A 23,619-nucleotide genomic window follows, 5' to 3' on the forward strand; every position below is an offset into this window, starting at 1 on the left:
CACCTACCCTGCTACACAAGGGCATGCTGTTTTGGCTGGGTCACGTGGCGTTTCCTTACCCTCAAATACGGTACGGTAACTGCCTGGGTTGGGACACAACGGCCTCCTCTTTACAAATGGGCTCGTCCCAGCCGCAAAAACGGCTCAGCTCAGCCCAAATACGGCTCGGCTCAGCCCAAAAACGACAGCACCCCTGCCTAACAACGCAATCGGACACCCTATCATGGCATTTCATCAGGTGGGAACTGTGTGGATCCATATGCCCGGGCCCCAGCCGGCTGCGATGTGCATGGCAATCAACGTCTAAAGCACTCACCCATGCACTCGCCCCTTGTGCAAACCACTCGTACTCGATCCCTCCGTCCCCGGCGCTCGTATCCAATCCTCTCCGTGCTCCGGTGGCCGCCGCCCACGTGGCTCATGGAGATTGCTCCCGCTCACAGTCAAGCATGACATGCATTCACTGATAACCTCAATGCAATGACAACGATAACAATGACCGATCGCTTGTTGCACTTGCAGCGATCTTGTGCTAATTCAATTCCGGCCGAGGAATGAAGCCAGCTCCGAGTGCCCCAAGTCAGTCCATACAACCTCCTCACGGCCCCCGCGCAGTTACTATCCAGTTTTTCCCATACCCTAGTAGCGCAGCTGAGGAAGAGGTGACGAGCTAGCTCTAAGCCGGCAGATGGGCGTGACACAGGGCGACGCAGTGACACTATGCAAATTGCCCCACTGTCACGCAACGCCTGCCTCCCAGCCTGGAACGCAAAATGTGTGGTGACTCTTGAGCACGCACCGCCACCTCTTCCTCAACCGGTATATAAGTATATCCGCTCCAATCAGGCAAAATTCTCCACAGCTCATCGCATCATACTCACAGGATAATGTACTGCAGCCCGCGGACAGTTTGCAGCTTCACCCCAAGATACACACCCAAGTCTTTGAAGTCAGGTGCCGTATTCCGTATCGGTGGCATTAATCACAGCTTCCGCTCCAAATCCCCTGCCCGTGAAACTCTCCTAGAGCACGAGAAAGAAACTGACAGTATCAGTCGATGGTTTGAGTAGATCAGTACGGTAAACTCGTTCTTACTCACCGCTCGCTTCCTTGCACACCCGCTCATACTGCCTTCCGCGCAAGCCCCACCAGACCCCGCCATCCGCTGTTGGCCTCGCTGCCGGCTTTAGCAACCCCTTTCCCAAGATGTATCAAAACGTGAATGCTGCGCACGCGGCCGTATGTGGCTGGGTCCTGCTGTTCCATGAATTGCAACAGTACAAAACAACACCCCCCAAAGCTGCCCGCCATCCCCTCTGCACACGTGCAGTGTGTCCAACCATTACGCTACGTAACACACACATGCCGGCTGGCTGCCGGACCGCGCAGCAGCGCCCCACGCCCGTTGCGCCGCGCCAACAGCTCAGGGCCTTGCGCTGCCGCCGGCCTTTCCCCGCCGTACGCTGCCGTCGTTCGCGCCAGCTGCAACGGCCGCCGGAGCCGCACCAGCAGCAGGTGGAGAGCTGGGCCCCCAGATTGACCGCAACACCATGGCCGCACTGACGGCGCCGCCACCCGGCGGTGTCAATGGCGACTGCGATGCTCCACGCGCCGCCGCGTTGGCACCAGCGTCAACCCCGGCTGCCGCGGCAGCCGCAGCTGCGTTCGCAGCAGCCACGGCCGCCGCGGCGGCGCCGCCACGCCCGGCGTTGCCAGTTGCAAGTAGCACCTTGGACACCAGGCCCTCAATGTCGACGTCTGGTGGCAGCTCCGACAACATTCGCGCAATGCGCTGTGTCTCCACCCGGTTCGACTCCACGAAGGGCCGCAGCTGCAGGAAGATGAAGACCGCTGCCAGCAGCCAGCTGCGAAGACGGGGCAGGGTTCGAGCAGATTGTGTTGGGAAGGGCGCAACGTGCCGCACGGGAAGCAGGCGGTGCAGCCGTCCTTTGCCAACGTGAATGCATGCGGTTGTGCTCGCGCGGGGCCTTGGCGTTCTCAACGGTTGGTTGACCTGCTGCACTGCGTACGGCAGCAGGCGGCTCACCTGACCACCAGGCTGAAGACCTGCAGCAGCTCCACACGCTTGAAGGCGCCCTGCACCGCGGCCTGGAGCGAGTCGGCCACCGTGTCGATGCCCAGCTCCACATTGCCTGCGGAGGGGATGGGAGGGAGGAAGTGAGCGCGTCAGTGCGTGTGTCAGGAGTGGCCAAGGAAGAGCAGCTCCCCTCTGCAGCTCGGCTCTGCAGCACCGGTGCCGCAGCAGCAATGCCTCCGGATGCCGCTACCTAGCGGGGCCACCCCGCCTGCTCACCCTGTCCCTCCGCCACCATGTACTGCAGGTGGGTGGAGTTTATGTTGATGTCGGCTGGCGGCAGGCGCGACAGGTACCAGCCATCCTCCATGAATCGGTCCATCATGAAGCCCACACCATGAGTGGTGGCCTGCGTGCGAGTCCCCGTGAGGTTGGATGGGGTTGGATGGGGCGATGAGTGGCAGCGCAGGCAGAATTTCCGGCGAGTTCAGCTTTTTGGGGTTACGGTAAGTCAGCAGTGTGTTGCTCGTTGCCGTAGGCCGTACGATGCAAGCAAACTCACCGCGTAGAAGGACGAGTTCGGGGTTAGACAGATGCTGCCTGCGCAAAGTTGGGTGACACGTGGCGAGAGGATGAGGGCCTTTAAGCTAGTGGTTGCAGCATTGCAACGGCCGCCCAATCTGCAGCAAACCTAAGGCCTAGCCTACTTGCTGCCGATGTACCGGTACTTCGCCAGAAGGTGCCGTACGCATGCTACATGAACCCCAACGGGTGGTGGCCACGCACGAACGCCGGGTGCAGCTCATGCCAGCAGCCGGCGGCAGTGCGCAAGCACGAGCCCCCAGTCTCCCTGCCCGCCAAACCGCCGGGCCGCCACATCACCCCCTGCGCAGCGCCCACCTATTGTCTCCGAGCCCAGGCTGCTCGCCAGCTCCTGCTCCAGGCACTTATTCAATCGGAACTGCAAGAAGCTGAGCCGCGCGTCGTTGAACGCCGTGTTCTTGTACGACAACCGGAAGCGCCGGTCGGCACGCAACGTTGCGTTGGCGCCGTACAACACCACGCCCCACTCGCGCTGCGTTGTGCGTTTCAGCCGGGTGGAGCAGGGGCGCAGCCGTGTTAGCAAACAGCCGTGGCCGGGATCGGCGACGGGCTTCACGTACACGGCTCATCGAACACGTGGCGAAACAGCCGGCGCGCGCGCACGCAAGCAACCTGGGCCGTGCGGTGGCCGACCATGCATCCTCCTACTCCGACATCCGAATTCCTCCACACATACCTCCAGCGCCTGCAGCTCCGCCGCCAGCACCGGCTGCAGCATGTCCTTGGCTGTGTCGTTGTCCTGACTGGCCAAGTGCATGGCGTAGTAGACAATTCGGTGCTGCACGGGCGGCACACACACACGGCGGCGGCGGCGGACCACACAGGGAGCAGTGAGTTGTTGAATCCTTCGAGTGCTTAATCAGGATTGGCCTGTCGTGCCCCGCGGTGCCCCGAGCCTGTACCATCACAAGTGAATGTGATTGGGAGGGAATGCCTCAGCACCAACCAGTTAGCACTTCAACTTGGCTTACCATGCGGACCACCGCGATGTTGTGTGTGCTGATGAGTGACATGGGACCACGCACGTCACGAAGCACCACGAAGCCCACGGTGTAGAGGATGCAGATAACCACGCCCCACACCACGAACGGGGCCAGCAGCGAGATGGAATCGTGGTTGGAGGGCACCTGCACGCATGCCCAAGGGCCACACGCGTGAGAACCAGCGGCGGAGTGGTCAAGCAAGTGCGGTTCGAACGCCGCAGCAATGAAAGCAGCAGCATCAGAAGTGCGGCGACGTAAGGCACCATTTGCCTGACTCCCGTGAATGCACGGGCGATGTCTCCAAGACAACAAAGGACGAGCGACCGCATGACAGGACGCACCAGGTGACGCCGCTTGGGCTGGTGGGTGTTGTTGGACTTGTCGCGGTCCCTGCGGCCGCCGCCGCGCCTGCCGACAGCCTTCTTGTCCTCGGCCGCGGCGGGTGCGACCTTGTTGGGCCCACCCAGCATCCCCTTGAATCTGTGCCATAGCCCGCCTGTGGACAATGTATAAGAAGAATGACGTACGGTACGGCAAGGCAACCGGGTAAACATCAGCATACCCGCGGTATGCTGCATCCACGAAAGCCAGTCCTGCTACCGAGCATCGTGCCGGTTCTTCGCTGACAGACACGCCCGTGCCCAGGCACCGGTGCGACCACGTACCTGCGCTGGTGGCGCTTGCTTCGCGGCCGCGCATGCTGAGCAGGTTGATTGTGTTGTTGAAGGCTGCTCCCTTGCCGCCGCCGCCGCCTCCATCCTCGCCAGCCCCCATCATTCGGTCCTGCTGCTGCAGCTGCGCGTGCTGCTGCATGTTCTCCTGCTGCTGCTTCTCCTCCTCGTCATCTGAGCTGGCCTCGCCGTCGCTGTTGTCCGCGACAGTCACGGACTTGGACGCGAGCGCGCGCAGTAGGCCCACCGGCACAAGCCTGCCACACAACAGCAGCGAACGAGGCGAGGCGGAGGTTGGTGAGGACGCCGGCGAGCATAAAGCACGACTGATGTGCTGCATTGACGCAACCACATCAAATGCACACACACACGCACACACACACACACACACGCACACACACACACACACACACACACACACACACACACACACACACACACACACACACACACACGCGCGCGCGCGCTCACATGAAGAGCGAGTACAGGTTGTACCGCTGCTGCGACACGCGGCGCTGCAGCCACCACATGTACACCAGCAGCAGCGCGCAGATGACGCCGCCCTGCAGGATGAGCAGGACCAGCTGCAGCCGGTTGACGCCCTCGGCCTGGCTGATGGCGGTCTGGGTCATGCGCAGAAGCGCGTCGCTCATGCCTGATGGTGGATGCGGTGTGGGTGGTGTGCAGGCAGTGGGGACACAGGTCACAGGAGAGCTTTGTGTGTGTGTGTGTGTGTGTGTGAGTGTGTATGTGTGTGTGTGTGTGTGTGTGTGTGAGTGTGTATGTGTGTGTGTGTGTGTGTGTGTGTGTGTGTGTGTGTGAGGGGGTCAGTTTGTTCCAAATCCAAAGAAACCGAGACCCAGAACCAGCCCACACAGCGCGGGGAGGAGGGGGGGGAATTAAGGTGGTTGGGAGGTAGACAAGAACGGCACTATCACAATGGCTGTGGAGCGGATGACGGCAGTGCTGCATGTGTGGATGGCATGGATGCAGATGGAAAACTGGATGGGCTGCCTGGGAACATCAACACGGTTGGTGTGTTCGTGGCTGTGCCGCCACCCGGGCACACGGCCTGGCCCCATCAGCCCGCACCTTCGTACAACGGCAGGAGGCCGTTCGTGACCACCCTGCACAACGCAAGGCAACACAGGTGCGCACAAACATCAAGCATCAAGCACAAGCAGCATAAACAACTCCACCGGGCACAACATCGGAACAGCACCAGCATAATGCATAACAACAGACGTCACGCATGTAGCAACCAACGCAATCCCATGTGCACCCGCCATGTGCGCAGCCACCCCAATTCCGCCATCCGCACGCACCATTTGTAGGCGTCCCAGTCTCCCAGAGTGCCGTGCACAGGGCCCCACGTTGGGTGCCTGCAACAAACGAAGCACAAAACCCGCAACATGCAACAAAAGGTAGAATACTACAGTTACTAGTTATGGCAGGCGCACGGCATGCATGCGGGTTGGCATCAAGAACCCGCACCGCATGCGCTTGTCTCTAGATGACAGCCCTCAACAATAAAATTGTACAGCTGTGATTGACTTACATGTGCTGGACCTCGCTGGCGCGCTCGATGTAGGCGTTAGCCAGGTCCCAAAGCGTCGAGTTGCGGAAGGTTATGTTGTGCGTGGTCAGGTTGTTGGCGTCATAGTTCGTGTAGAAGACAGTCTCGAGATGAATCGGCTTGTTCCAAATGTCCTGCGGTGTGGCACACAGGGGCGCAACGCGACACGGCGGCGGCGGCGGGTTCAGCTGCTGCGTGCCATTCAGCAGGAATGCAGGCGCTGCCGACCACCGTACGCCAGCCAATCTCCAGCCACCAGGACGTGCTTGGGCTCAACGAGGCGAGGACGAAAACCCATCAGACGATGGATGGACTCGAACGCATCCCGCACACATACGGCTTCGCACTGACCTGAATGTTGTCTGGGTCATAGGGAGCTGTCGGGTCGGGTCGGGCATTGCTGCCCACGCCTGTACCGTCACCGCAAAACCACATATGATTGCAGTTTGTCACGAGGTCGGTGCAAGAGGGAATGAGGAACGACCGACAACCAGAATCATGCCTCAACTACACAAACAACCCGGCTGCAACATCAGCTCACCGCTGTATATGTCGGTGTTGAGGGCTGCGAATTCGCCGATGACAGTCTTGAGGTTGTCGCTGAGGCTGTCAACGGACGTGTTGGTGTAGTAGCCCGCCACAGGGAACAAGCCCTCGTAGATGTTGTTCAATTTCTGCAGCATGCGTTGGAAGGAGAGAGCGTTGGTTAGGGCTGGACAGAGAGGCACAGGCATACAGTATCAGCGGGCACTGCGCACGGCATCCATCCAGCTGACCACGCATGCATTGGCAACCGCCTCAAAGCATGGCGACAGATCCCACGCCAGTAACCTACGCACACCTCCTCCTCCTCCATCCTCGCACCATCACATACACACACACCCACACGCACCCTCACATGCCGCCGCCTCACCTGCATGACCACGAAGGCCTCGTGCATCCGCCGGTTCAGCGCCGACGCGGAGTGCAAGTTCTGCACGTTGGCCGCCTGCTGCGCCATCAACACCGTCATCAACACAAACGCCAGCGCGTTCGCGAGCAGCTGCGCCACGTTGGCTAGCAGCGCCTGCCAAGTAAAGTCACGAGCGGCGCGCTGCACCGCAGGCGACTCCAACACTTTGAGCAACTTCTTGTAGCGCTTGCCGCGCCGGTAGTCCGCGATATGGCTGGCGGAGTCAATGACCTCAGACATGCCGCTGACGCCGGAGACGTCACTTGCGTTGTCGTCGATGCCGTCGCCGTCAGCGCCGCCCCCGCCGCCACCCTCGTGCGTCTGCATCTCGCCGCCGCCGGCCCCAAACCTGCCGTCGCTCCTGCCGCCGGCGGCCAACGGCGGTGGTGACTCCAAGTACGAGCGCTTGCCAGGCGCCAAAGGCGACACAGCAACCATGGGCGACATGATGGGCGTCGCGGCGGCTTCGTCCATGAAACTGTCACTATCGCTGCTCTTGCTGCTGGGCGGTGCATAGGCCGTAGCTTCCCACATAGCCGTGATGGAGACACGGGCTGCAGCACCCGCCGGCGGCACGCCCCCAACCGCATCGAATGTGAAGTGGCTACTGCCCCCAGTGTTGGCAAGCGCGGCAGCTGAAGCAGAAGGCGAGAGCGCGGACAGCGGGGCCTTGGAGAGCGCAGACACTGACACGGGCCGGGGCGCCGGCGGCAGCGGCTGCTGCTGGTTGGTGAGGCTTCCATACGAAGGCTTGACCGGCTGCTGTCCTGCTGGGGCAAAGGGCCCGGCGTTGGCTGCGCTGCTGCTACTGCCGCTACCGCTGCTACGATTGCTGCCCGCCCTGCCCGCGCGCACGCCGGCGGCTGCGCCGCCGGTACCTCCTCCTCCCGCTGCGTTGGCATCATCGCGCTTGCTGCGGCGGTGCCGACTGGTGCCGGCGAGCAAGGGGTCGTGCTGCGCCCCGCTGCCGTCGCTGCTGCGCCGCAGTAGCGCCACGTCACGTACGTCGCTTGAGTTGCTGTCTCGCGCCGCCGCGGTGGCGGCCGCCGCCTCTTGCTCCGCCTCCTGATGCTGCAGCATCTCGCGCAGCTCGTCCTGTTGCTGCTTGAGCGCCACGGTTAGGTCAGAGACGGTCCTGCGGTGCCCAGGGACGACAAAAGCAGCGGCCGGGACGTGATATGGCTTGCAGTCTGCAGTGCTTGGCACTGCTGTGCAAGTAGCCAGGGTAATACAAAGCGCCCACCCCTCTGTACCGCGTTTGCGCCGCCCATCCCTTGACACAGCCTCTCCCTGATATGAACGTACTGTCAGATGCCAATGACCCAGCCCGCCCGCTCACCGGAGCAGCGCTGTGCGGCTGCCGAAGTGCGGCACGCGCGGCTTCAGCACCACCAGTGTGCGGCCCGGCCCGCCCTCCTTTACCACCGCCTGCAGCGACAGAGACACCGGGTCGCCGTCCCAGTGCCGGGCCGTGACCTGCGCGCATACATGAGCGGCAGCAGCACGGGGCAGCAGCGTAGGAACGGTTGCCGGGGTGTGCAAAGAGTACAGGGAGTAAGTGCAGGCATGGGTGCGTCAGCGAGCTGAGTGCGGCAAGGGGCAGCCAGGACGCAAGCACCCAGGCGCCAGCGGGACCACACAGGCTTTGTGCCAGGCGCTCCATATTGTCGCGCACACGGCCGTACGCATACATTCGTGTGCACCGCCCACTGCACCACCCACCCACCTCCCGCAGCGCGCCCACTCGGCTGCCCTCCCTGGCAGCGCTCTTGAGTCCGCCGCGCCGGCCCGCAGCCGCGGGGTCCTGGAAAAGCCCCGACGCGTGCCGCTCCTGCAGGTGCAGCAGGTCCGGCAGCCGCTGCCCCATCAGCGCAGGCGTGGAGCCGCCCAGCAACAGGCCCGGCGGCGACAGCTCCTCTCCCACCAGGCCCAGGACGTTCATGTTGTTGTCGACCTCGAGCACCGGCGACAAAAAGTCGGCGCGCCACAGACTGACGCGGATGATCACAACGCGCGCTTCGTCGCCGACGGCGGAGCCCAGATCGCTGTCATCCTCGCCGTCCTGCTCATGCTGTTGCTGCTGCTCGACTCCGGCGATGGCACCACTGCCGTCCAGCGCAAGGCCGGTGGCGGAGCCGTGTCGTGAGGGGATGCTGGTGGCGGTGCCGCGTCGGGAGGCTGACAGTCCAGTGGCGACGCCGCGCTTGGAGCCGGCGCGGCCGAGCATGCCCGTCTCGGTGTTGGGGTTGGAACCGCTGTCCATCAGGCGCGGCAGCAACACATTGGCGAGCGCCTCCTCCCCCTCAGGCCCGCCGAAGGATGACGACAACAGCTCCAGGGGGCCATTGCCAGGCGTGCCCTGGCCACGCATTGAGAGAAGCGAGCCAAGAATGAGCGAGCGAGCGGGATCATCCAGATCCATGTTGGGTCGCTGGCTCAGGGAGGGGTTAAGAGAGCCACCGCCATCAGCGGCAGTGGCGCGGGCGCTCGGGGCGTGTGCAAAAGCGGGGCGGCCAGCCGAAGCCTGCCGTTGCAGTGGAGGCTGCGGCTGCTGTGGGGGCTGTGCGCTGGCCGTTGGCACAGTCACGGCGGAAAGGGGTGCGGAAGCTGTGGGTGCGCCAGCGGGCCCGTGGGGTTGTGGGGCCATGAGCGGCATGCCCACGTCCCCCGCGCCAACGCCGTCTCCCACCGGCTCGCCCGGAACCAATTCCAATAAGTCCATGTCCTCATCCGCTGCTGCGTTGACAGCATCCAGTGCTGCTGGCGGCGGCGGCGGCGCCACTGCCATTGCCTGCCCTTCATGTGCTTCCTGCTCCGCCGCCGCCTCCGCGCTGTGTGGCGCTGCCGCTCCCACCAAGCCCGCGTCAGTTTCCTCCGCAGGCGGCGCCGCCGGCAGCAGCAGCCCTGCCTCGACCCCACCGTCCACATGCGCGTCCGGCGCCAACGCGGCGGGCGATGCCGCCCTGCCTGCCACCACCGGCTGTAGCGCATCCTGCAGCATGGCGGGTGTGACGCCCAGGCCCGCCGCATGCATGCCGGTGCCAGACGGCGCAGGCGACACAGAGCGGCTCGCCGACCTCGCCGCCGCCACAGCCGCCTGCCGCCGAAGCGAGCCGCCAGCGGCGCCGCTGGCGGCACCGGCAGGGCCGGCGCCCAGCAGGCGCGGGCGGGCGCTGGCTATGCGGCTGACGCCGGCGCTGTCGCCAGCGGGCCGGCTGGCGGAGGCGGAGGCGCGGCTGGCGCTGCTGACTGCGCGCCGCCCTGTGAACGCACCGCTGCCGGGCCGCGGATACAACACCGTGAAAGGCGAGCCCGGCCGGCTGCCGGAGCCTCCGTTGCTGCTGATCAGGTCGTGCACCGTCTCGATGATCTCCTCATCGTCAATCATGTCGTCCAGGCCGGTGCCGCCAGGCGCGGCTGCACCTGTAGCACCCGCACCGGCACCGGCAGCCGGCGCCACACCGGAGCCTGGACGCCCCTCCGTGAATTCCTTGTGCAGCTCATCGATCTCCACGACATCGACCGCCCCCACACCCGCCCAAACGCCGCCCATGCTTGCTTCCCGGCTCCCTTGCACGGAAGTTACGCTGCCAACGGCCGCGGGCGCACGCGGCGAAAGCTTGAGCAGCTCGGGCGGCTCCGGCACAGCGAAGGGCGCCGGTGAGGGCGTGCGAGCGCGGGCCGAGGCGGCGGCGCTTCCAGGCCGGCTGTGGCTAGCAGACCCCATGCTGCCGGACCTTGGCAGTTGCGGCGGTGGCGGCGCAGGCTGCCAAGCCAAAGGCGCAGCAGCGCCTGCTGCAGCCAGAGCGCGCGGTGATCCCGGCGAGATCAGCGCGGCACCGTCGGCACCGTCCTGGCCTTCAGCCTCCTCCTCGACGCCCTCTGCTATGGGCTGTGCCGCCTGCAAGAAGTACTGCGCCAGGGATGGAACCTGCGACTGAGGCTGCGCCGCCTGCTGGGCCTGCTCAAACGCAGCCATTGCGCCGCTGGGCACAATGGGGCTGCCGAGGGCGGGCGCCTGCGTCTGCGACTGGCGCAGCTGCGCCGCGGCGGCGGCGGCCGTGGTGACGTTGGCAATGAGTGCGCTGGAGCGACGGCCTCCGCTACCGGCCACGGCAGCGGTGGCGTCCTGTACGGCGCCACCGCTGACCACCATGATGCCGCCTGCAAGGGCCAAGGGCACGGGTGAATGCATGCGGGCACGTAGTAAGATGTAGGGACAGGCTTGGCAGTGCTAGCCGGTAGGCGCAGTGTGGAGCGGGCGTATCATAGGTTCGAGGTAAGGCCCCGGCGGATCCATCGCCCGCTTGAGGACCGCCCGATGCTGCCGCAAGCCCGAAACGCACCTCCCGGCCCCTCCACAGCAATCCAGCTGCTGCGGCGCGCACGGCCCTTCGCTCCGGCTGGCGCCCTGGGCCTCGAAGGGCCACCCCGCGCGCCGCCGGCGCCTGCTGAGGGCCGCCCGTCAGCTGCCTGCTCCGCCGCCGCCGCCGCCGCGTCGGCACCGCTGCCCGTGTCGCCGGGGCCCCAGCCATCCACCTGAGACAACATCGACGCCCGGCGCCTTGTCGGCTGGATGCCGGCAGCAGACAGACGAGCCATTATGTCCGACCCGCCGCTTGCCGACATGCCAGCGACGCAGCCACCCACGCCTCCAGGCATGCCATTATAAATGGATCCGCCCTGCCGCATGCTCGGCGTCGGCGGTACCACCGACAGCGACGAGCCCGGCCGCGTTCCCAACGACATGCCTGTACTCGTGGGGTTGCGGGAGGCATGCAGCGACGGCGTTGCAACGCCCGGCACACCGCCGCCGGACTTGCTGCTGCTGTCGGCATGGCTGCCGAAGGCGGCGGCGACGGCGGCGTCGGCGGCGTCCGGCGGCTCCGCCGCCGGGTCCTCCGCCTGCAGCGCGTCTGTATCTAGCGACACCTCAATCTCCATGATGGCAGCGGCTGTCCGTTTGGCCAACACGGCCTCGCGCATGGGCCCCAGCGCCCGCAGCTCTTGCTCGTCCACCGGCGCTGTAACGCCCACGCGCCAGGACAGGCCGCCCTGCATCATGGCCCTGAGAGGAGGGCGTCGTAGCAGGGAGTAGCGGGGCAAGTAGCGGGCACACACAGGTGGGGTCACGCGAGCGGGGTTGACAACGGGCAGGGTGGCACACGTGGGACAGCGAGGGCGGCTGCATGTCTAGACTCCAAGCAAGGGCAGCTTGCGAGCCAGAAGCAGCAGGAGCACGGTGCCAAGTAGACAGGCATACGCTGTTGGCAAAGCCGAAGAAAGGCCTGAAGGCGTAGCCGACGGGCGTAGCCGACGGGCGTAGCCGACGGGCGTTACTCACTTGGAGATGAGCAGCGACAGCAGCTCAGTGGTGGACATCTCCTCCTCCGCGCTGCCCACGTAAGGAGCCCCCGTGGCCCCGCCACCCTGCAATGTCGGCGCTGCCGCCTCCGGCTGCCCCTCCGTACCGGCGACGGTCGCGGCTGCCGCTGTGTCGTCGCCATCTGTCCGCCGCGGCTGCGGTCGCAACGCATGCACGATATCTGCGGCAGCGGCAGTGGCAACAAAGCACGGCCAGCAATTGACGCAATGGGGTAATCGTCCGCAGAAGCTTGCTCCTCGCATGCCCTGTCTCCGCCCACCCGCTAGCCTCCACCCTCCACCCTCCACCCTCCACCGCCCCTTCGCCCCCACCTGCCAGGCTGCGCCCCACAAGCTGCTGCGGGCTGAACCCGAACAGCCAGGCGGGCGCGTCCTCCGCCTCCGTCACCAGCCCGTCCGCATCCACCGTCAGTACCAGCCGCCGCTCGCTCAGCGCCTCCTCGCGACTGCTGGGCGTCGCCTCCACAATGTGCTGCATCTCGCCTGGGGAGTTACGTTCATGATGATATAAGAAGTGAGGGCGTGCGGGGTTGCAAGGATTGGTTCAGAGAAGTAGGGGGGGGGGAAAGAGTGGAGGAGGGGGCGGTGGAGGCGGAGGAGGAGGCATGATGTGAGCAGGTGGTGGGTACGCGGTGTGGCAGCAAGGAGGTTAGCAGCAAGGCAGGCAGCAAGGAGGTTAACGTGGCACAGGTGCGAAGGCGAGAGCATGCCAACGCCACACACCTGTATCGTCGTTGCTGCTGATGCGCAGGCGGTAGTAGCCCTGCTGCCTCAGAGAGGAGCCCAGCACCGTGGTGATGCCGCTGCGGCAGCTGCCCGGCGCAACATGCATGGAGGTGCCCGCCTCCGTCGCCCCGCCGCCGCTGTAGCCGCCGCCGCCGCCGCCGCCACCGCCAAAGCCGCCCAGGCCCGCCACCCTCCCCAAACTACGTAAGTCACTAAACACGAGCGCCGAACCAGCCGCGGCGGAGCCCATATTGCCACCGGCATTTCCGGGAAAGCTACCGCCGTGGTGGCCTCTGTTGCCGATGGCGCCGCGACCGTTTGCCACCGCCGCCGCCGCCGCGGCGCCGCCGATGGCACCGCTGACGTAGGTTGCAGCGGCGTGTCCCATGGCGGTGACGCTCTTGATCCAGGCGCTGTGCAGCGTTCCCCAGGGCTGCGGCATGATGTCGCCGAGCGGCTGGCGATACAGGGCCGACGGCGAGGTCCCCAGTTCCCGCGCCAGCTCGCTAGCAATGTAGCGGATCTTGCCGCCAGGCCCCGTGAGCGCCAGCAGCTGTGCGGGGCCCGTGCGGCGCAGCGTGACCTCCACCATGTATTCCGTGCCGATGCCCAGTCGCTGCAGCGTCGCGGTGCACTCCACGGGTCGGCTGTACTTGTGTAAGAAGGACAGGGAGGGCACGGACTCGGGGCCCGCGGTGGCAGCGGCCTCGGCGGCTGCGGCGGCTTGGGCCTCGGCGGCGGCGGTGGCGGCCGCGAGCGAGGTCATGCCGCGCGCGAGCTTGCTTGTGGGCGAGGTGGGCTGCTGGTTGGCGTGGTCGGGTCCGCCGCCAGAGCTGCCGTCGCTGGCGGCGCGCTGCTGTTTGACCAGGGCCACGGGGTCAAACTTGGGCAGCACACTGCGGGGCCCGGGGCAAATCAAGGGCCGGGGTAAAGCTACATGTTTTTGATAGGTGAAGTGAAGGAGTCTAAGCTGTACCACACACAAGCACAGCGCAGCCCCACGTGCCAGCAAGCCCGCAAACCCGCCCGCCTCGCTCACGTCTTGAGCTGCTCTGGGTCGGTCACCAGCGCCACGATGTCCTTGCCCATGATGTCCGACATCTCGTAGCCAGTCCACTCCGCAAACGCCTGGTCCATGGCTGTGACCATGCCGTTCAGCAGCAGGTACACGTGAGCCTCCAGCGGATCGGCGGCGATAGGCTGCAGCGGGTTGGGGAAGAGGTGGGTTGGGGAAGAGGTGGGGAGGTGGGCGTGAGGGTGGCGGAGAGGGTGGCGGTGGCGGTACCGGTAACGGCGACACGTGTGGCAGGCGGCAAGGGTGGGTCAGGCGGGCAAGGGGTTTGAAAAATGGTGCAGGCAGCAAGGCGGGTGCAGGCAGAAACACTGGGGTTGAAGGGGGCTATGGATGTGGCCGCGGACCGCAACAGCGGCAGTGCCCTGATATACAAGCAGTCGTACTGCTGGCATGGGATGGACCAACAGACAGTGAGACTGCACAGCCGCGAAGAAAATGCCGCACCTCTAGAACGCCCATGAAAATGGAATCTGCGTGGAAGCCAAGGCACGGGGTGCGGCGTGTTGGGCGCGAGTGAGTTGCACCAAGCCGGTAGCGTACACACAAACATCCACATCTACACACGCCTTTTCCCCTTGCGCTTTCCTTACACATCTGACCGCAGACCGGACTTACCCTCGGTCGCTCCAGAGACCTTGGACACAGCCAGCTTCACAGGGATGACATAGCGGTTCTGTAGGTGGGGATGGCGGGGAGGAAATCTGAACCAATCGCATAAGGAAACAGAAGCGCTGAAAGGCGAAGCTGGGGATGGCGGGGTGGGTGGGTGCGGCGGCAGCGGTGATGGTGGTGTGGTGTGAGAGTGCGAGGAAGGACGCGTTCGCATGGAGCGCACTTGCCTGTAGCACCACTTCGCCATGACAACTTGGCACTGCCTAGGACATGCCTTCTCCCGACATCCCAAGCTCACGAATACGCACACACGGTACACATGTGTTGGCAGGGACATGCGCGTTTCGTCTCCCTGACGTCACACGCCGCAGTCGCACCTTGTGCAGCGCCACCACTGTGTTGACGGAGGAGATGACCCGCTCCCGGCCGGTCTGGATGTACTGCCGGATGTAGCGGTTGTGGCGCTGGCTGAAGGGCGGCGGCATGATGCTGTTGACGTTCTTGCCGTCCAGCTCGCCCTTGCCGTAGCCCAGCAGCGAGCAAGCGTTCTGAGACATGCAGGGGCAGCGGCACCAATGCGTGTCAGCAGCGCCCGGGCTCAAGACGACTCCGGGACCTGGCATTGGCCTGCCCCAGACCCCGACACCGCCGCACTCCCAAACCTCGCCCCAAGGCCCGCACTCCCCCGCCCCCGCTGCTCACCTTGTTGGCCATCTGGATGATGCCGGCGCTGTTGATGAGGAAGACGGTGTTAATGCGCTCATCCACGCGGTGCAGGAGGTGCGCGGTGCCGCGCCCGCTGCCGCCCGGCCCCGCCTCGCCCTCGTCGCCCAGCACCGCCAGCGCCGCCTCGTCCTGCTGCTGCGCCTCCTGCAGCTTGTCCGCCTCGCTGCAGCGCAACAAATAAATGACAAGGGAAGGTGGGACTGAATGTGTGTGCGTGTGTGTGTGTGTGACAATCAGCCAGGCGTGGAAGCATGTAAGAGCGGGAGGTGCAGGCACTGGAGCAAAGGCAAAGCCAGGGTGATATCCGAACTTGGGCGAGCGGGCGGATGTGAACTTAGCACCCTGCTGCACCTGATATTGTGCTATCGGCTCGCCTGGCCCGGCGTGCCGGCTCGCTGCCTAAGCCGCAACCTAAATCACTTTCGGCTCTTCAACACGCAGTTACACCCGCCCACACGGAGTACCACAAGTATCACTTTCTGCTACTCACTACGTACTAATCTACCCACTCACTTGTAAAACTTCGATGCCTTCCAAGGGTTGTTCTTGACAGCCTCCAGGAATTTGGCGTATCCCCGCACCAGCTTGGGACTGGAGGGGTAGCGCTGCAGAGCCGCGCGGTAAATGCCCTCGGCCTGCGGGGGCGCGGGGCATGCAGGCACGCAGGGGTCCCAAGGCATGGCTGCTTAGGATGTTGTGCGCACGGAGGAAAGGGGCGGGAGCAGACAGCAAGGGCTGCAAGTGCCGATGTGGCGTGCGTGGCGCCGGTGTGAACATTGACGCTGTAAGGAAGGAAATGCGCAGCGCGTGCAACCAGGAGCGACGAAAGTCACATAGACGAGGCAGACATTCGGGCTCCCACCTCCGCCTCCGCCCGGCACCCGCTCGCCCCCAGCCCCGCTGTCTCACCACGCTGACGGACTTCTCAATGCGGTGGAGCGCCTTGGCCAGCGAGGTGAACGCCACGGTGTTGTGCAGCAGCAGCTGCCAGAAGTGCCGGATGGCAACCAGCGCAGCGCGGTGAGCGCGCATCACGGCCCTGGAGCGAGGCAGCGTGTGTGTGTGTGTGTGTGTGTGTGTGTGTGTGTGTGTATGTATGTGTGTATGTATGTGTGTGTGTGCCTTAAAGAGCACAAGGAAAACCATTACGCGTAGGACAGTGTGTATGTGTGTGTATATGGGCGGAGGAGTGCGTGGGCGGGATTGGAGGCGGGTGGGCGGGAGCCCCGGAGGGCAGCGTGTGAGAAGCAGGTGAGGAGCGCCGGGTAGCCAGCAGCCCGCCAAGACGGTGCTTGGGCTGCTTAGTACGTTAGCACGCAAAGACAGACGGACACGCACACACGCATGTGTCAAGTTGCAGCACTCACTTGTGGCTGCGCTGGTACTCAACATACGACACCAGATCCACAGAGCTCTCGCCTGACTTGGCGCCAGCGGAGCGTTGCATGTACTCCTGTGTGTGTTGGTTACAATTATATATAGGGGGGATAAGAGAGCAGCAGCGGAGAGATGGCGTGTCAATTTCATGAATGCGGGAGGGCTTTCGTCAGCCGTCAGGGCCGGTCTTGTCGTCGCAGGAGGACAGGCGGCAAACTAGTACGACAAAGCCGCAAAAAAAACAGGCGCCGCCGTCACCGAGTGCTGGCACAATCCCTCAGCAGATCCTCGCAAGTAGGCTGTACGGCAATTGCGATCGGACGTTACGGCACTCGGCCCCAGGTACGGCGCACGTGGTGTCGCTGCCGCCGCACCTGCTCGCGTGTGAAGATGGCGAACCGCTCCATCAGTGTGGGGTTGAGCTTCTTTGCGGCTGTCAGCTGGCTGTTGCCGGTCTGCGTGCTCTCCAGCACGTCGATCAGGAAATTGACGTAGGTGATGGCCTGTGTGGCGAGTGGAATGAAAGCACAAGGGGCAAGGGTTGACACTGTGCATGCGAATGCGCCTCTGGATGTGAGCCTTGAAATAACGGCAGGACGCACACGACATCGCATACACACACGACACCGCATACTCTTTGCGTCCCCATTGTGCTCTAGATCACGCCCACACACACGCGTCAAATGACGCACCATGAAGGCGTTTGTGGGGAAGAGCTGCATGCCGCCCTTGATCACAATCTCCGCCTCCTTCACCGCCGCCCGGTCCAACACCTTCGCAGGAGGAAGGGTCAGTGTCAGTGTCAGTGTCAGCTGACCCGGCATTGCGTGCTGGCGATTTACTGGCAGTCTTGACATATGCACGCGTAGTAGGGCACACGAAGGCCCAGCACACGCCCAGCACACGCCCAGCACACGCCCAGCACACGCCCAGCACACACACACACACACACACACACACACACGCACACACACACACACACACACACACGCACTCACACACATGCACACACGCACACACAGTACACACGTACCTCGTAGTGCTGGTCCGTCCACTTGCGGCACACGCGGGCCACAATCTCCACCTGAGCGGCAGACAAAAGCAGTATCATCAATAGAGACCACGGGAATGAGACCACTGGGAGCCGGTAGATACGGCAGCCTTGTGCATTGCCTGCAAAGCTGTACGTGCAGGTTGCTTGCTCACACGCCCAAGCGCACACGCCAGCCCAGCCCAGCCCAGCCCAGCCCAGATCGCTGCGGCTCTATCTCGCCGCTCGGCGGCCCCCAGCCCCACCCCACCCCCACCTCTCGTGCGTCCTGGAACTTGTAGATGCGCCGTGCCTTCTGCCCGGGCGGCGCGGTGCGGTAGCGCATCAGCACGAACTGTGCCCACAGGTTGAGGCGCAGGTAAGAGACAGCGGCGCCCACCAGCGCCACCGGGCCCATGAGCGCCAACATGATGGTAGTCACGTCCTTCCGGAACTCGTGGCTCCTCTGTGGGGCAAACGAGCAAGGAAAGTAGTCGGGCACGGTGGGTGGTCAGCTGCGGATGGTTGGCTGTCGAGTGCGTGTGTGGGTTGAGCCACATCGCGCGCTGCGCTGTGGTGTGGTGGTGTGGGGCCACAAGAACAAATCGCAAAGTGGAAGCCAAAGTGTGCTGGGTGGTGTGGCGATGTGGTGGTTTGGGGCACTCACGTGCATGTTGAACTTGAGGATGCATCCGCCCAGCGACACCATCGCGATGGCCGCGTTGAGGCCGACTCGCATGTGGTTGACACCACCGAACAGGTGGGGTTGCTGCGTGCAAGCATTATCGTAGGTGAAAGTAGGGGTCAGCCGTCCATGCAACACGACGCATTCGTGAGTACGGTATTGTTCATGGGGCAAGACGAAGGGCATGGAGGATAAGAGAGAAGAGCTGCGGCTGACGGCGCCGTGCGGACCCCACGGCGTTGGACCATCGCCGTCGTTCCGCCGTTTGCCGTGCTGCCACACTCACCCATTTCAGGTAGACCCAGGTGAGGTACAGCGAGCACATGAGCAGCAGCACGTCCTGCATCTTGCCCCAGCCGATGGCGTAGTTCACCACTGTCATCAGGAACTTGATGCAGAACGCCCGCACCTGCGCAAGTGCGCGTGCCACATTGCCACACATAACATAAAACGCGCATGCTCCCGGATGCTGCGAACATCCTGTTGGCCACGGCCGCAACACATAATAACACGCGTGCAGTCATAAACTCCAAGTCGCATCTGTCACGCTACGCGCGCGCGATATCCCTGCTGCCTGTGCCCTTGGACAACACCTGGAAAAGCACGCACGCGCACACACATACACAATCAAGCACGCCCGCACCTCTACAGTGGAGTTGGCGGTCGCGTAAAGGTTGCGTGTGGTGGGGTTCAGTTCGAAGTCGGCCATTAGGTTGAGACAGGCGGTGACCAGATACACGACCAGAGCCGCGCCCGCTACAAGCATGTGGGGCAGGTGTTGCACGCTGGTGCAGACCACGGAGGGGAACAGAGTCAGGCGGTTGCGCACAGCCTGCGGGTAGCCCAGCCATTGACCTGCGGGAACGTGTTGCGGTGCGGGGGTGGCGAGGAGGAAACGGAGGGGCGTAGGTATCAAGGTAAGGCCTCGCGGCTGCGCGGGCGGGCTGCATGGTGCAAAGGCGCGAGAGGCTGCTGTCTGCCCACACGACGCACAAAACCACTATGTGACAAGGCAAAGACGCAAACGTGACTGCGAGCGGTTGGTGTAAAGGCCAAGGCGCCTGGTGCTACGTGCTGGCAAGTGCTCTGCCACGCACGTGGCCATCAAGCCTAACGCGTTGGGTGTCTGCAGCTAGCTGAGGTGCCGACAGCGTGACCTACAATCGAACGGCAGCTGCAGCAGCGTAAGAGTGGCGACGTCCAGGATCTGTCGAACGCACAAGGCAAAGAAATAACACATGGATAAGGCGCGGAGAAGGAACACGGCTCTGCATCTCCGGCCAGCCAAGGCCAAGGGAAGGTCGGCCCCGCTTATCACAGGCCATGTCACAATAGTGAGAGTGTACACAAACACATAGCCTTGCAACCCGGCGCTGTCCAGCACTGCAGATTGCAGATGGACCCAGCAACCCAGCACTGCAACCCAGCGCACTGCAGACGACGGACCTGGTAGAACACGTTGGCGTACACACGCAGCAGCTTGATGGGCCTGCAAGCAATGGAGGACCACAGCAAGGGTGTAAACTACATGGGGCAGACCCCCAAAAGATTTTGCTGCGTTAGTCTCCATCGTCTGTCATGAGCTAGCTGCCCGTACACGCAGCTGCTCGCCGCCAGCTCCGCCATGGCCCTAAACCCGTTTCCTCAGAGCCAGCCCACCACCCCCACTCCACCACAGCTTCTTCCACCGCAAACAAGGCTGGACCCGGCGCACACGGCCATACCAGCCCAGTCCAGACCAGACCAGGCACGAGCGACCCACCAGACAGCCGGGAAGCTGCGCTGCTGGAAGCACCAGGCCACCCACGCTGACAGCGCCAGCGCGAACACCAGCAGCCCAATCATCGTGTACAGCGCCACGAGGAAGATCGTGTAGCCCTGTGATAGAGGTCAGCAGGCAGGAAAGGAAGGAACTTGTGTTGCGGCGGCAGCGAGGTGGCAAGCTCGCCTGCAGGAACGCGCTAATGTGGATCCATCCATAGCCCTGCTCACCCGTGGCTTAATGAAGTCTTCGAATTGCAGCATCCGGAGAATCTTCCAAAGCCTGCAGTTGGCGGGTGGACAAGGGACAAGGTAAGAACCGCTCCGTGTCATGTCTCGAAAACAACACCCTCCAACCGGATGCGCACCGACTGGACCAGAGCGGAACTCTCCGACCAGGACTGCCTGACCCCCGCACCGCCGCAATTTGCCATACAGCAGTGCAGCCCGCCCGGCATTCCCTGGCTGCTGCGCATCTGCCACAGCCTGACACGCACCACAGGTCCTGCTTGATGACCCAGCCATCGCTGGGTTTGAAAACGACGGTGAATAGCTGCAGGAAATCCAATGCAATCCTGCGGCGCAGCGCATTACGGGCAGATTTGTGTCGGCATGCTGTGATCAATGTGCAATGCGATACTGCTACAAACATTTCACAAACAAGTAGGTGCGGGGTCAGAGCCTGCAGGCGGCATTCAACTGACGGTAGTGAGGCCGCCAGGTCCTGCCATTTATGTGTGCCATTTCGTGCAGATGCATGGCGGGAGTGCCACGCGGGGCATGATGATCGCTTCCCCGCTGACCCTCCGACTCCCTGGCTCAACGACTCCAAGCAAGCAGTCATGGGCACGCCAGGCGTTGTCAGGCTACCTTCCTTTCTATATCCCCGTCCTGCTGCCCGCCGCCCGCCTTCGTAACGTAACCCGAGCGGTGGTTTTACTGCGGCCCGCACTACGGTAAGCATGTTCTGGTTGCTCGGACGCGGCTTACTTGAGCAGCAGCCACCGTATGCCAGTGTTGTAGCGCTCCTTGACGATTGTAAACAAGACACCAAAGACGCCCACCATAAAGCCCTGTCCAGGACAAAGGAAGGAAGGGGGCGGGTTTGAGCCAGTGGGAGCTGCAGGCTTTGCGGCAGGCTCGGCCTGTGTATTGGCTCGTTTCGTTGCAACCCGTCCGGCACAGTGTCGACTGTACCGTTGACCTTGTACACGCCTCGTTTCATTGCCTCAACCCAGCATTCGTTATCTTCAGACCTCGAGCCGGAACAACTCAAGCCCAATCAAGCAGAGAGAATGTCTGAATCGTGCTTTACCCGTGGCAATACCCGGGGCCTGAGCTTGGTAAACTGCAATTCGCAGGCCCACCAGGTAGCCACCGCGTGTGGCCCACCTGAAGCTATAATCTCACCTGGCCCCAGTCACCCAGGTCCAGTGCTCCGCGCTCATGGTCCAACCTGCGACGACGAATGTTTAACGTTTTAAAGCCTCAACAAGAATGCAACCCTTCACAGCGATGGTAACTCTTGTAAAAACGACGCTCAAGTATTCAGGAGAACTAAGATGTACGTGGAAATACCCTCTCACCGGCTCACAACAGAGTCCCGGCTCGGAGCGCTCGAGAACGAGCTGACTGTGCTCTGTGACTTTGGCATACTCTTTGCTCAAGAAATCTGCTCAAGAACTCAAGAGCAGAAATAAATACAAGCGTCCGCCGAGCTCCTTCGGCCTCCACACACAGCCCTCTGCGCTCAGAGAGGCCATTGCATGTTTACTCCTTCGGAATCATTCGCGCCTGGCCTGGCGGATGAGACTTGAGTCAGGATGTCCAAGTAATTCATGTGAGCTCAGGAGCGTGGCAGAGGCGCGCTGGTAGGGCTCAGCGTTTTCATGTAAGTGCCCTAGTATAAATAACTACCAATGATTATATCAAGTGTGATTAGTAGCTCGACGAATGCACTGCGAACCGCACGTCTTTGTGCAAGCCATGAGCGCTGCTTATATTATCATAATAGCGCACTTTACATCTGCAACTGTGTTATTCAGTCTGTGGAGTGTCCGAGTCTTCCATTCTCAGACATGCAAAACACGAACGCGGACGGGTCACACAAGCGCAGCGGGGTGCGGGTGACAACTTTTATGTTTGGCCACGGTGAGTTATTACGATGGCAGGGTTGGCGAGCGCAAAGGTAGGGTCGTGCATGCAGCCGTTGATGGGGGGGCGCCTCCATCAGTCCGTGAACAGTACATGTGAAAGCCGCAGGCTGACCCAAGCTGCCCCCAGGGGCTCCCGTGCCAGGCCCCCCCAGGCCGCGTCAGGGCTACCCTAGGGCTGGCCCAAGCTGCCCCAGATAGACCACCCAAAACCGGGCGCCCCAGTCCAATCCAACCCAGGCTGTCCCAGGCTGCCCCCAAACACTCTAAACTGCCCCCGGCCACCTCAGGCTGCCTCAGGCAGGCTGCCTCAGGCCGTCTGCAGGCGCACCAGCCCAGGCCACCCAAACCCACCCCAGGCTGCCTCAGGCCACCCAAAACCGCCCCAGGCCACGACCCCAGGCCGCCCCAACCCGCCCCAGGCCGCCTCCTAGGGGTACGGATTTGAACAGGATAGATTGCATTGGTTACAAGAGGGACCTGCTGACGCAGTTCACGAGCCAGTGACGTGGAGAACGAACACCCTGCTCTGGACCCCAGGGGCGTGCCGCCTGCAACGCCGTCGGCCTACTCTAGCTCTAGTAGGCTAGAGGGCAGGGTGAATGGGCAACGGGCGAAATACACAGCCGCGGTTGCGAAAGACGCCAACAAGTCCGCCACCCCCACGCTTTGAAGCTATGCCTCAGCCCTACCAAGTCTCAAGCTTGAGCAGCTTGAGTAGCTAAGAGGTGACCACGGCACCGTCCTGGGCGTGCCGGGCCGTGCGGGCCCGAAACAATTGTTCCCGGGGATGGTCACCCCCCTTTTTGGATCGTTAGCACTGACCATTTGGGTGCCATAGGGAAGCGCAACCGTGCAATTTTCACAGCACAACGCATGCAGCCCTATGAAATGCTGGTCATGCTAGTGTCAAGAGGGTGCGTGTGTGCCTGTGTTGGGTGGCGCGTGTGCGGTGCTGGTTCCCGTGCGGTAGCTGGGCTGCTTTGTTGCTGGTGTGCATGGCGTTTGCTTGGCGGCTGTGTTTGTGCCCCGGACCTCGTTCTGCGTGTGTGCCTGCGCGTGATCGTGTGCCTGTGCCCTGTTGTGTGGGCGCCTGTGGTGGTTCCGGTTCTCGTGGTGGTTTGGGCTTGGGCGCATGGTTGTGTCTTTTTCCTTGCTGCGCGGTTTACCTGTTTTGTGGGGCCCCTGTCTGGCCTTGCTTCGCCCTACCTGGAGGGGTGCCCTCACCATCGACATCGATTCGAGGACGGCGGGGGCACACATGTCGTG

The 23,619-nt window shown here is 63.0% G+C and overlaps 1 protein-coding gene across 1 annotated transcript; it reads right to left on the reverse strand.

Annotated features, from left to right (window-relative positions):
- Positions 1-98: 98 nt before the first annotated feature.
- Positions 99-22,205, reverse strand: CHLRE_10g427850v5 (uncharacterized protein). Its single transcript, XM_043066583.1, has 45 exons — positions 21,784-22,205; positions 21,608-21,653; positions 21,188-21,270; positions 20,695-20,772; positions 20,429-20,480; positions 20,199-20,314; positions 19,883-19,925; positions 19,598-19,643; positions 19,080-19,291; positions 18,723-18,845; positions 18,419-18,520; positions 18,029-18,217; positions 17,755-17,805; positions 17,414-17,494; positions 17,096-17,224; positions 16,712-16,797; positions 16,254-16,383; positions 15,858-15,979; positions 15,321-15,507; positions 14,996-15,166; positions 14,622-14,679; positions 14,451-14,476; positions 13,971-14,131; positions 12,929-13,827; positions 12,518-12,688; positions 12,165-12,366; positions 11,167-11,888; positions 8,547-10,984; positions 8,160-8,296; positions 6,782-7,955; positions 6,410-6,542; positions 6,220-6,278; positions 5,851-6,002; positions 5,618-5,674; positions 5,385-5,419; positions 4,764-4,947; positions 4,287-4,549; positions 3,963-4,117; positions 3,610-3,765; positions 3,315-3,416; positions 2,936-3,110; positions 2,598-2,635; positions 2,315-2,444; positions 2,048-2,153; positions 99-1,865 (listed from the first exon to the last, which is right to left on the reverse strand). Exons 1-45 carry the CDS (start codon positions 21,849-21,851, stop codon positions 1,424-1,426), a joined length of 10,290 nt encoding a protein of 3,429 aa, XP_042919980.1. The 5' UTR covers positions 21,852-22,205; the 3' UTR covers positions 99-1,423.
- Positions 22,206-23,619: the final 1,414 nt, after the last annotated feature.

Source organism: Chlamydomonas reinhardtii, chromosome 10 (assembly GCF_000002595.2).
Source record: "Chlamydomonas reinhardtii strain CC-503 cw92 mt+ chromosome 10, whole genome shotgun sequence".
In the NCBI taxonomy this organism is placed as follows: domain Eukaryota; kingdom Viridiplantae; phylum Chlorophyta; class Chlorophyceae; order Chlamydomonadales; family Chlamydomonadaceae; genus Chlamydomonas; species Chlamydomonas reinhardtii.

Coding starts and splice junctions, on each gene's coding strand:
- CHLRE_10g427850v5 (XM_043066583.1), bottom strand. CDS start 21,851: ATGCCAAAGTCACAGAGCACAGTCAGCTCGTTCTCGAGCGCTCCGAGC. Junction 20,315..20,428: donor AAGACTTCATTAAGCCACGG/GTGAGCAGGGCT, acceptor CCTCTATCACAG/GGCTACACGATCTTCCTCGT. Junction 12,367..12,517: donor TGTGGGGCGCAGCCTGGCAG/GTGGGGGCGAAG, acceptor CCGCTGCCGCAG/ATATCGTGCATGCGTTGCGA.